The sequence below is a fragment of the Sardina pilchardus genome, chromosome 24 (assembly GCF_963854185.1).
Source record: "Sardina pilchardus chromosome 24, fSarPil1.1, whole genome shotgun sequence".
In the NCBI taxonomy this organism is placed as follows: Eukaryota; Metazoa; Chordata; class Actinopteri; order Clupeiformes; family Clupeidae; genus Sardina; species Sardina pilchardus.
This window is the reverse complement of record NC_085017.1, coordinates 9,176,508-9,189,714: the sequence shown is the minus strand read 5'-3', so window position 1 is coordinate 9,189,714 and position 13,207 is coordinate 9,176,508. Positions and strand designations below refer to the sequence as shown.

General features: G+C 44.0%; 1 protein-coding gene across 1 annotated transcript; it reads right to left on the bottom strand.

Annotated features, from left to right (window-relative positions):
* Window positions 1-3,452: 3,452 nt before the first annotated feature.
* On the bottom strand, window positions 3,453-10,437 carry si:ch211-232m10.6 (uncharacterized protein LOC572203 homolog). The gene is made up of 7 exons (XM_062530117.1): window positions 10,229-10,437; window positions 10,055-10,061; window positions 6,713-6,815; window positions 6,225-6,272; window positions 5,730-5,888; window positions 4,258-4,369; window positions 3,453-3,912 (listed from the first exon to the last, which is right to left on the bottom strand). Exons 1-7 carry the CDS (start codon window positions 10,435-10,437, stop codon window positions 3,453-3,455), a joined length of 1,098 nt encoding a protein of 365 aa, XP_062386101.1.
* Window positions 10,438-13,207: the final 2,770 nt, after the last annotated feature.

Genomic DNA, 13,207 nt, shown 5'->3' with positions numbered 1-13,207 from the left:
TGCCCGCTAGGGTGCGTCTAGATTTCTAGGCTAAGATTTAGTATGTAATTACGAAAAATCTGAGGCACTGAAGAAGTGAAAATGTGTTTTCTTATTGGCTACTTAAAGGGAAACTATGCAGAATTGGCAATTTCATCGCCGGTTTCGCTTTCGCTTTTTGTTTTCGCTCGTTTTATGCTTGTTTTTTTCTCTGCAGAGCTTCCCCTACAGCTTTAGCACCTTTTCATGAGCATGATTGAGACTTCACATGAGACTTCCTAGACCATGGGTGCGTCCCGAGGGTACCTGAAATTGCAAGCATGGTTCTACATCTAGGGTGGCCGAAAAAAACATTGTTCGATCGGTATTGGTAATGACTCCTTTAATCATATATAACAGTATGAAACGAATGGATTGACGGAAAAATTTTACATAGTGTACCTTTAAAGGTGAACTACTACTTGAACTTAATTTGCCATAACTGATCAGCTTCGGAGTCATATGGTTATTTGACTTATTTCGGGTTGAATGATGGCTGTCTCGCTTCCCCCTAGTGTCTGTGCCGGAAAAACCACACTTGCAAGTTTGTGTCACTGGGTCGGTGGCACTGACAAACAGAACATTTTGCAGCCTCACGATCATGCTCATGAAAATGCAGATTGACCGATTGAGTGGTGTTGTAAATTATACACGCTAAAGCTGTAGGGGAAGCTTTTCAGACAAACTAATTTACGCATGGCGCCACCTCACAGTGATCACAGAATTTATAGTTTTCCCACCTCTTATTTTACCACTACATCCCTGACGGCAAGTTAGATGTGCATTTGTGCATCCTGGATATGGAAGGATTTTGACTGTTTGGCTTTTCTGAGTTATGAAGAGCAAAGAAAGAGAAGACGGGCTGTTTATTTGTGTTGCTTTATTGTGAAGTCTCTGAACTGGAGCTGCAGAGAGTGCACGCACTTCCAACTTTTACAGGTGCAAGGTAAAGTGGAAACCGAAAATTTAACTCCTGACAAAGACCATCTTTGGTCGAAACGTTGTGCCAATAAATCTCTTCGGGAGCAGCAGCAACAGTGTGCGGGTACTTTTTCAATTTTTAAAGGAGCACTATGAGATCTTGCATGGATTTTAGAGCAATTTCATTTTTGTCTCAAATCATAGCCATCTCCCTTTGATCAGCTTGCTGCCTGCTCCCTGAATACATTGTGAAAAAATCCGGTCTCTGGAGACAAAACAGGGCTGTAAAACGTCAAACACCAACAAGATGTTTAGGGGAGGGGTTGGGGGTTAGTGAGCATACACACATGGGTTGGGGGCAGTGAGAAAACTTGATTTAGTAGCATGCATTGGAAATAAAACTAGTGTTTTGTTTGTTTACGTGGAACATCAACAGAAGTAACATCATTTAGGATCTCATAGTGCACCTTTAAGTCTCTGAACTGGCCCAGAAAGGCTCATGAAGAAAGCAGCAGAAAAATGTTTTAATCTCATTCATTTTATGTAAAATATCTCACATGTACATAAAGTGTAAAAACTAGACAGAAATTTCTGATGTTGATTGACGATGACCGTTGGACTGGTCGTCAAAGCAAGTTTGACATTTCTTGGCAAGGTGAGCAAGCAAATATACTGGCTTCTGATCTCTTCTAATCTCTTTTCTCCTGCAATAACAACGGGGTCCACCGAATGGTTAACCCCTCAACACACTTTCTCAAACAACAGGTACACTCAAAGAAATGAAGTACCGCCAGTACCGGTTCATCAGAGCGATGCCATAGAAGAACCTTTTTTCAGTGCTTTTTCAATGGTTCAACACAGAGTTTTGACTCTCCATAGAAACATCCAGAGATTTAAAGAACCATTTAAGCATCTTCATTTTTTTTAGAGTGTATGTCTTCTGCACAACGCCATGTACGATACAAAAGTTATGACACTTAATCATTGATGATTTGGCAGTGCATACATTAGAATGCAATGAGTGGCAAATACCACTGCTTGGCAACTACGGTAACTTCCTCCTTGAAAGACGTAGATTCATACATCAGTATGTCACCACATGTACCAAATAAACCATGGCAGAAATCTGAGAAGATGGCATCTCACCAGCACATTTTTGCTGCAGTTGTTTTTGTTGGCACTATGCTGTAAGAGAGGAATCTGTTCTTTCAAAAAGTTTCAGCTGCAAGTATAGCCTACAGAATGATACCGTGTATCTAAACTGTCAACTGCTTCCAACTGTCACTTGCTTCCAAGTGTGACACAGAACAGCTGAACAGCAAGACAAGAACAGGAGGGAAGAGTTTTACAAAAGAAATAAACATGGCGACAATCACAACACATAGGGCCCTTTACATTCATCTTTTTATCTATCCTCCCTTCCCTCCTTCCTCGGTCCTCCAGCTCATCCCCACTGATCTATAAAGAACACTGGATAGACTATCCCATTGTTGCTGCCCCATCATTCTTGATCTAGATCAGTGGGAACGAGGATTGATGAAGGAAGGGAGGATAGGTAAAAAGACGAATAAGAGGGGCCCCTAGAGACACAAACCTGGAATGTAGATAGTATAGTCTCAGAACAACAATAATGTTGATCTCCATTTGTCTACCGAGTACTGAACAAAACAAAAAAAGGATTTTTATTGGGGTCTGACGGGCATCAACAACTCATTCTAATTTTAAACTAGAAAAGCATTCAGAGAGCATAGACCTCCACAAGCGCCTTAGTTCCCCCCACATTTGTGGTTTGCACCAAAAATTACCCTGATCACTCCCAATATGTAATAGTTCATTTCAGATCTTTCCTGAACATTTCATCAAAATCCATCCATAAGTTTTTTTAGTCTTGCTAACAAACTAAAAAACAAACAAACCCTGTTGAAAACATAACCTCCTTGGCGGAGGTAACAATGACAAAACCATCTCAGTCATAACTGAGGTCTGTAGTCTTTGTGTGCCGGTATATCTCCAAAGTTTTGTGTCTTCTATATTGTTCACTTGTGTTTCAAACACACTCATCCCACCTTACCACCCATGGCAGTCTGCACAGGCAGGGATAGAAGAGAGATACCTGCTGACAGAGTCAGTGAGTTCAAGCAGTCTGTGTCTGTGTCGGTCTTCTGCACTTTTACCTTCCAGGTTCCTTTCAGTTGTTCAGTCTCACTCGCCAGAGAAGTCTCCAAAGTCTCTATGCTCTCGCATCTCTTCTGAGTCTTCTTGGTTTCTCTTTACATAACTTCTCTTTACATTATCACCCTCTCCATATCTCTCACTGTCTCGTTCTCTTCTCTTCTCTTCTCTTCTCTTCTTTTCTTTGCCCATCTCATCTTCTCTCCTCAGCAGATATAATCTTCCCTCTCTCCTTCTCATCTTGTCTTTTCTTTTCTCTTCTCTTCTTTCCTCAGCAGAGATCATCTTCCCTCTCTCCTTCTCATCTCGTCTTTTCTTTTCTCTTCTCTTCTCTTCTCTCCTCAGCAGAGATCATCTTCCCTCTCTCCTAATTCTTCGTCGTAGTTGTCGTCCTCGTCGTACTCCTCCTCCTGCGCGTCCTCCATCTCGTCCATCTCCCTCTCGCAGTCCTCGCACCCCTCCGTCCCGCACCCCCCGACCATCACCATCCCCCCGCCGGACACGTGGTGGCCCCCCGGTCCCATCACCAGCGTGCCGTGCGGGTGCCAGATGTTCTCGATCAGCGTGCTCTGCTGCGCCTGGTGCAGCAGGCGGTTGACCGAGTAAATGCTGCCGCCGCCGTCGCCGTGGCAACCGTCGGTTTCGGTGATGACCTCGTCGTAGGAGGGGGCGTGGCTCGCGGCGCGGGCCTCCTCCAATTGGATGCGCTGGCGGTGGCGGATCTCGATCAAGGTCTTGGTGTAGGAGTTGAGCGTGGCGACGGCCGCCGCCATGCAGCAGCTGAAGGAGAGCCAGGCCATGCTGTGTGGACGAGGGGGAGGAGGAGGTGAGAGGGAGGAGAGAGGACAATACGGAAAGTTGAGGACAGACAGACAAACATTGAGATACAGTTTGAGTAAAACAGTGTGTGCACTGTGCATGAATGCGTGCGTCACACAATGATATTGTGAGACAGTTCGAGATAGAAAGATGTAAATAGTAGTCACAGTGTACAGAAACAGTACAGGTATGTGCAAAAAAATGAAAGATAGTACCTTCGCGTCATATACTGGTGTGAATCATGAGACTAAAATTGGCTTGAGGACAATAGAGTCTGAGTGTTTTTCTCCGCAGTTGTCGGATAAACGTATACAGATGGACACTTACGCAAAAGACCAGCCGTAGTCCCACTCCTGTGGCCGCCAGTCTTTAGGCCCCATGCTCACGGTCATCTGGAACACGGTAGTGTACATCATATGGGCCACCATACCCATCAAACCTACTCACAGACAAACGAGAGAAAGAGAGGGAGAGAGAGAGAGAGGGAGAGAGAGAGAGAGAGAGGAAGCACCAGAGATGTAGCCAGACACAGAGAGAGAGACTTATAACTAATCTCCTTAATACTTTGCCATACATAAATCCACATAAAAGCCAGCATTGACAGATATAGATATATATATATAGGTTATGAAACACATAGATGAAAGGGTGAGAAGAGGCCATGAAAACTGTGACATAATTGTTGGAAGACCTATAGGAACATATAGCTGGATTAATGGAGTGTGTGTGTGTGAGAGAGAGAGCTAGAGAGAGTGAGAGAGAGTTTGTCAGTGAGTTTGTACAGGAAGGAATAATTAATGCTCTCAATCTCAAACGGGCACAGATACAGACAACTTATATAAAATGCATACCTATTGCAAGCTGGTGTCACCATGAACCTAGAGTCAGTCGATGTCAGAGGCCTACGTGTGCTTAACCTCAGATCACTTTAGGTCAGACAAGCCTTGTGTCGTGCCATTGGTCAGGAACTGATGCAACATCATTTATGCTATCTTATATAAAAATAAAAGTAGAACCACTGTCTGTATTGATGGCCTAAGCTATTACCAACCAAATGTGATCGCAGGCGCAGTGTATGGAGATTCAGTGGACATATACGCTGGATTGCAGCTTTCATTATGCATTACATGTATACATATTGCCACAGAGGGATTAACCAGTATCTGTCCAAACAGAGAATGTCTACAGTTTTCATCACAGAGATGTAACACATGTAAGCCAAACATATGAAAATAAAGCAAGAAGACATCTAAGGAGTGGGAAGACCTCTCTTGAACATTGTGTAGTTTCCTGTATTGTACTGTACCTGGGAAGTGCACAAAGACTCTCTCTCTAAACTGGTTCATAGTGACGCCATGGTGGGTGTACTGCAGTTACTGCCCTTTTCTGTTCTTACTGTTTTTCTATGTTATTGTTGAGTGTTGTACTTGAGAGCAAGGATGAACCGGAGTCAAATTCCTTCTTTGTTTACGCAAACCCGGCCAATAAAGCTGATTCTGACTCTGATTCTGACACATTTGATGAGTGTTTATAAGTGTTTATTGATTGTGTCAACTCAGCTTGATGGGTGTGTATGAGAACACAGCACTGGGTAGTGGCGGTCTAAGAGATAGGTCAGAATAATGCATTTTATGAGCCCAACATTTGATGACCACTGAAACACAAAGTGGGTTAATGTGGCTTGGTGTGTGTGTGTGTGTGTGTGTGTGTGTGTGTGTGTGTGTGTGTGTGTGTGTGTGTGTGTGTGCGTGCGCGTGCGCGTGCGCGTGCGTGTGCGTGTGTGTGTGTTCAGAACGCACCTGACAGGACGGTGCACATGGCTGCGAAGGCGTTGATCTTCAGGGCGTACATCTCCTTACTGAGGCAGAGACAGCAGACCTCCATCCACATCATCAGGAAGCCCAGAGCCAGCAGACCGATGTACGTAAACTCCGAGATCATAGAGAGCCACAACACACCTGAGCAGAGATGCAGAGAAAGAGAGAGAGAGAGAGAGAGAGAGAGAGAGAGAGGGAGAAGGAGAGAGAGAGGGAGAAGGAGAGAGAGACAGAAATAGAGAGTGAGAGAGGGCAAGAGAGGGAGAGAGAGAGAGAGGGAAATAGAGAGGGAGAGGGAAGAAGAGAGAGAGAGAGAGAGAGGGAGGGAGACAGAAATAGAGTGAGAGATAGATAGGGAGAGAGAAGGAGGGAGAGTGAGTGAGAGAGAGAGAGAGAGAGAGATGAGTGAATACCATAAAAAAAACATCTACAGTAGAGTTATATGAAGCTGAATGTTTTGAAATATCTGAGTCTGACCTTGTGTCTCTCCTGGTGTCAGCTCAATGAAGCTCCGGCAGACCTCCCCTTAGATTAGAGAGACAACAAGAATCACATAGTCAGTGGTCACATATCAACTGTGATGGAAGATGAATATTGAATTAGACTGATGCAAAATGTGGAAAGTAAGCAAAAAAGTGAAAAAAACTGAACACATATATGCATACATGTGCGCGCGCACACACACACACACACACACATACTGTACACATGCATACATACACATGCACACACAGACACACAGACACACAGACACACACACACACACACACACACACACACACACACACACACACACACACACACACACACACACACACACACACACGCATACATACACATGCACACACACACACACACACACACACACACACACACACGACACACACACACACACACACACACACACACACACACACACACACACACACACACACACACACATCCTACCGCCTTTGCACGTTTACCTTGGTTGTGTTTCTCGCAGGAGAGCCAGAAGCCGGTGTGGAAGTAGCGCAGCATGTACTTGTCCTCGCCCGTCTCCCAGATGTAGTGCACCGCGTTGGCCATCTTCTTGGCCCGCATGCGCGCCAGCTCCTCCTTCTGGCTCGGGGTCAGCGTGATGTTGGAGGCGGGCTTGCGTGGGTCAACGGTAGGACTTTCTGCAGAGACGCAGAGAGAAGGTGGGATGGTTTGTTGCTTCTTTTTATTGGCAGATTGTCGTTACATTTTATTGTCAGATATCAGCTTTTCTTGATGTGGAAAATGTACCGACAGTATAGGTTTTATTTTGCCGAAACAATACTCATTTGGGTTGATTTTCACAGTGATCATTACACACTATGCATAAAGTATTCCTGCACTGTTTTGTGTTATTTTTCTGTGTTAACAACAAAAAAAAGCCCCTCTGCTCTTAGGGAAGAAGCAGGAGTCACTCCGATAGGCTGTAGAAGCCTTTGAGTGATGATTCTGTCACCCTTCCCATTTGTGCAAAATGATCTGGTGGTGTGACACACCTTGCTTGTGTGTTTGACACCATGACAGAGCAGACAATGTGCAAACAAAAAACAGCATGGATTTGTTTTTAGATAAGCAGTTTAAGAGCACCGATATAGCCCCTGCGCTCTAATGCATGCTGTACGTCAACATTACATTTATGTAGCACACAAATCTACCGCAGGATGGATTATCCACCGCCGTTATATGTCTGTGCGAATAAGGTTCGGCTGATGGTTTTGACTCGAGGGACGGTTGATTGCTTGCATGATTCACCATGAGATTGGAAAATGCCTGCCTGACATCTTGAACTTCGGCTTCAATGAAATTTCATCTGCATATACGCTATCTGGTGCATGTGGTATATTTCTATATCCATGCATATACATAGGCTATATATACATATATATATATACAGTAGGCCTATATATATATATATATATATGTATATAAAACATGTTATTGAATGAAATTGTGGTGGTGTTGTTTTGATTGAGTAAAGATAACCAAACAACAATAACATAATAGCAGTTACATTGATATTACCAATAAATGAAAAAAAAAATTATGGAAATGAATTTAAATGGAGGATAGGCCTATTGCATTTTGAAACCGAACTTCACACATTTCTTTGGAGTAACTTTCCTCAAGTACACAAATTACCTCCTGAGTAATCTGTCACGACAGAAGCTTTGGATAAATCCATTCCCAACTCCCAAATGTGCCCTTAGGTTCACCAGCAGAAATCATTGGTGAGACAGACCTCACTTCTTTGCAAAATCTACTCACTTGGGATAATCTCTGGTCTGTGTTGTTCAGCAGGAATGTTGTATTAGAAGAACACAGGCTTAAAAAGAAACATTAATGCCACCGGGCGTGTAATCTCGGATTTGGGAATAATATACAATGCTGTCCGTAATATGGGGTCGCTGGTGGCATTAGTGATCTATGTATGTCATTTGTTATTTATTGTAACGTATATTATAGCCTACCTCAGACTAGCTGTAACACAGCAAAACCTTGTTTTGAGCTTTAAAACAAGCTGCATGACAAATAAACACACAAATAAACCTGACGTCCCACTGGGACAAGAAATTGCTGTGTGCTGACGGCAAGAGATACCAACAACATGACAATTCCCAAACAATTTCATCACAATGTTTGAAAACACTGTGGCTTTTTTGATTTCCTGACGGAATCAGCCTCTTCTGTCCTCATTCAAAGAGCCCTTCTAGTATGGCTGTGATGGAGAAAACCCAACACTAGTAAAATAAAAAAAATCCTTGAATGCTGCTCCGTTTCAAACCTCTGTATCACCAACTTTAGATTCTGATACCGTCTTAGCAACATCCAGCGTCCCCTATCATCATCCTGCATACTATCCTAGCAACATCAAAATCTTAAGTTGATGAAATTTCACCATCTGGTGGGTTTTCCAGCATCCCATCACATATACATTAGTTTGGTTGTAGGGACATTGCAGCATGAAGCATATCTGTTAGATTGAAAGCAGAGCCAAAACACAGGAGAATATGTGTGGGAATAAGGACCTCACAGCTGAGTGGCAACTGATATGAATGGTAAATGGTAAATGGACTGCATTTATATATTGCTCTTCTACTTCTCAAAGTGTTTTATAGAGTAAATCTCACTCATTCCTTCACAAATTCATACACCGATGGAGGAGGCTGCCATGCAAGGCACCAACCATCACACAGGGTGCAGAGTAGGGAGTATCAGTTTGGGAGCAGGAGAGTTACAGCAAGAGCAGTGGAGTTCTCCAGCATTTTGAAGAGTTCATTTATTTTTCATCTCATTCTCTCATGTAAAAGACAGTTTGTTTGCAATGACAATGTGAGAGTATACCACTGACCAGCTTGTATGAGCCACTGGCAATTTCCTGTGTATTATCTGCATTATTTATAAACCGCACGACAGCGTCTTATGTTAATTGTTAAGGACAAAATTGTATGTTGTCCGCACCCGTGTTTTAATCTCAGCGCTCTATAGGCCAATCATTCAGAATCAGTTGAGTGCTTTAATCAGAAAGAAGAATTAAGAAAATAATGCACAGTATTCCCATGTACAGTATAGCCAGAGAGGGTTAAAGCGGAAGGATCTTTGGTATAGCCCTCCCCTGTCTATTAACCTCATAGCAGATGACATTTAGCAGCATTTAAGTATAACTATTCAAGCGTCCACACTGACCAACGATGAGGAAAGACTCTCCTCGTGTTGAATGTGATGGATACAATTTGATGGATTTTGATGTCAGCTTTTTATCATTCTTAAAATCACTCTGAAAGTGATCCTCAAAGATGTTGTAAAGGAAACTCTATTTTTCACTTAGATTGAGGTCACTGAGTAGCCTACTGTCAGTAAAACAATCTGTGCTACCTAGCTTGAGTTGTTGGCTAGAGCTAGACAGCTTGAGCAGTCAGACAACAACACTCTGGGATAGGGTGACCAGACGTCTCCTGTTTCAGGAGACAGTCCCCGTTTTTGGTTGCTTGTCCCCAGCAAAATACAGAAAAACTACCTATGTCCCCGTTTTTTGAAGACAAAACCTGTATGTATTTCAATCAGATTGATAGTGAAACTGAAAATGTCCCCGTTTTTGAGATGATGTCCCCGTTTTTGGTCTCGGACATCTGGTCACCTTACTCAGGGAGCATGATTATCCTTAGTAGGTGGGAAATTCAGTTGTCTGGCTCTAACGGTCTGGCTCTTGCTGTTGGCATGTCATCAACAATCTGTGCTACCTAACTTGAGTTGCTGCAGCCAACAGCTAGACCCAGACAACTACAGTATACTAGTGTACTAGTGTATAGGTAATAGGTGGGAAATTCTGTTACAGTCTACTTATATCAACAGCCTAGTCTGCCATAGCCTGGTCATACCAAACCCTCGTATCGTACAGAGGTAATGGTGAAGGGAAATGAAAATTGAGCAGAAGCTTACAGAGGGCTATGCCAGGCTAAGTCTGCCCAGGTCTGCCCGTGATCTTCTTACCAGTGGTGTAGGGTTGGCTGTTGTTCTGTCCGCAGTTCTTCATCTTGACGGGAGACAGGCACGGAGGCTTGACCACCTTGTGCGTCCCTTCACACCAGTAGGATGTCGAGAAGGCCAACACCGACAGCGCCAGGGCCAGGGACGTCAGCGAGAGGGACACGAGCGAGCGAGAGCGGCGAGACATGTGCTCCAACATGGTGACACCGGGGGAGGGTGGGGTGGACGATGGACAGTGAGTGACCCAACAGACAGGGGCCGATTAAACAACAGACAAAGAAAAGGGACCAAGACGAGAAGAGTTTGCAGAAGAGGTTGTGTAAAGTGGGTTAGATGGTGATTCCTTTTATTGATGTTGATTTGTGTGTGTGTGTGTGTGCGTGTGTGTGTGTCTGTGTGTGTGTTTGTGTGTGTATGAGAGAGAGACAGAGGGCCGGTCGTATGGTACAGATGGATTATGTGCTATACGGAGGGTATTGCGGCAGCAGATGAGATGAGGGTAAGAGGACAGCTATAGCCAAACAGAGTCAAGAAGAGGAATGAAGGCAGAGAGAACGACACAGCCTAAGGTCAAAGGTCGATGAAGCAGTGGAAGATAAAGAAGGGATTTAAGCAGAGATGGAGGAGAGGGATGGATAGATACAGAGACAGATGGATGGGTCGGACCGAGAGATTCCCATTGACACTGCTGTGCCACTGTGGCCCAGGCCAAAGGGTGTCCTGATGACAAATCAATCCGAAATTGGTTCGATCCGAGAGGTTATGACAGTCGTCCAGTCATTGGGTGGGGCCCATTTGGGGAGTTGTGGGTTCAGCTTTGCTGGGAGGTGGTGTCAAAAAAATGTGAGCAGGCATGATGGCAATGTGGTAAAAGATGCTTGAAAATAAAAAAAGAAAGTGGACCAGGTTCACAGCTATTCCATCATCCTAGTTTCCCTTGAGTCCTGTCCCAGACAGCATGTTCCACTTTCATTTTTCTTCTTCTTAAAAAAAACAAATCCCTTGTCTGTCCGTAAAGAGACAATTTTTCCATCAGTTTTCACGCATAATTCCCTGACTCTCCACCTTCTTAGGGTTCTTGGAAAGATTAGAGAGAGTTCTACCCAACTGATTATTTACGTTTCTTCAGTCTACCTCTCATTTCTTTGTAATCCTTAAAGATATGGGTTAAGCACTTCAAGATAGGTGCATCTCTTTAATCCTGCATGCGTCCATTCGCTTCTTATGATTGCACCTAGACAAAACAAGATGTACAGAGAGACATAAAGCAGGCGATAAAGCAGATTATGGCTCGTTGACGTAGCGAGAGAGAGAGACCGTATCCTTGAAATTGAATGAAATACAATCTAATCTCTTCTCTTTTAAACATTATTTCAGCGTTTACATCACATTTACTGCTCCTCGAGAGTGCAAAACAGACAGCAGCGAAAACAAAACAACGAAACGCTACCAACAACAACAACAATACCGACAAGGCGACTAAGACAATTAATGGAGATGTGCAATAAATGATCAAGCTCTCCTTGAATGAGTGTTTAACTGTCCATCCAGTACAAATAGCTCACTGAGCTGATTCAGCCGGAATGAGCTCAGCAGCTCATTCCTGAGTTAGTAAGATATCCATGTGGTCAATTGACAAAGTTTGACTTTAAAAGATCTATTTATAGGCAATTATAGTCCTCCTTCCACATGTGTGAGAGTGAGTGACATTAGTGTCTCTATAACTCACAGGGGTGGGCAGAGACTCAGCTCTGCAGCCTCAATCTGACCACTGTATCCTGCCAGTTACAAACATCTCCAGATGCACAGCTGGATGGATGTTTATCTGAGTGATCATTTCATCTGTAGAAGAGAAAGAAAAAGAGGAGAGAAAGATAAAAAAAATAAAAACCCAAAGCACTTACGTACCTCCTTGACTTTCATGTTTCCTCCTGTCTCCTCCTCTCCCTCTTTTGCCACTTTTCTCCTTCTCATTGTCTTCTTCTTCTTGTTCTTCTTCTCTGTTTCTCTTGGGTGGCTTTCTGTCAGAAACCCACTCAGATTCGACTTAATCCACACTCATCCATCTGTTCCTTCACTCCTCCCCCTTTTCTCCCTTCTCTTTCTCCCACATCCCTTCTTCCGTAGTAAGAGTACTCATCCAATCCCCTCGCCCCCTGTGCTCCAGTGGTCAACCTCTCTCCCTTGGTGTGATGATGATGTGTTTTAATTAAACTGGTGTGTGTGTGTCTGTGAGTGTGTGTATGTGTGTGTGAGGGCCAGAGTGGAGGGAAGGCTTGTGGGAATCCCTGTGTGTCACAGTCTTATGTGACACACAGTGACCCGACCCCCCACTCACACAAGTGCAGCAGATCAGATCATCCAGCGCAAGATCAGTCCAATCGTAGCCACGGCAATCCTGGGGAGGGGCAGAGCGGGGCCATCCCTGTGGACATCTGTCCACAGCTGTCCAATGACCCTCTACTCAGTCACTCACTGAATCACTCACTCACTGAATCACTCACACACTCACACACTCACTCATTCACTCACACACTCACTCACTCAATCACACACTCACTCACTCTCACACTCACTCACTCATTTACTCACTCTCACTCACTCACTGACTCACTCACTCACTCATCACTCACTCACTCTCTCTCACTCACTCACTCACTCACTGAATCACTCACACACTCACTCACTCACTCATTTACTCACTCTCACTCACTCACTCACTCACTCATTTACTCACTCTCACTCACTCACTCATTTACTCACTCTCACTCACTCACTCACTGACTCACTCACTGACTCACTCTCTCTCACTCACTCACTCACTCACTGAATCACCCACTCACTGAATCACTCACGCACTCACTCACTCACTCACTCATTTACTCACTCTCACTCACTCACTCACTCACTCACTCATTCATTTACTCACTCTCACTCACTCACTCATTTACTCATTC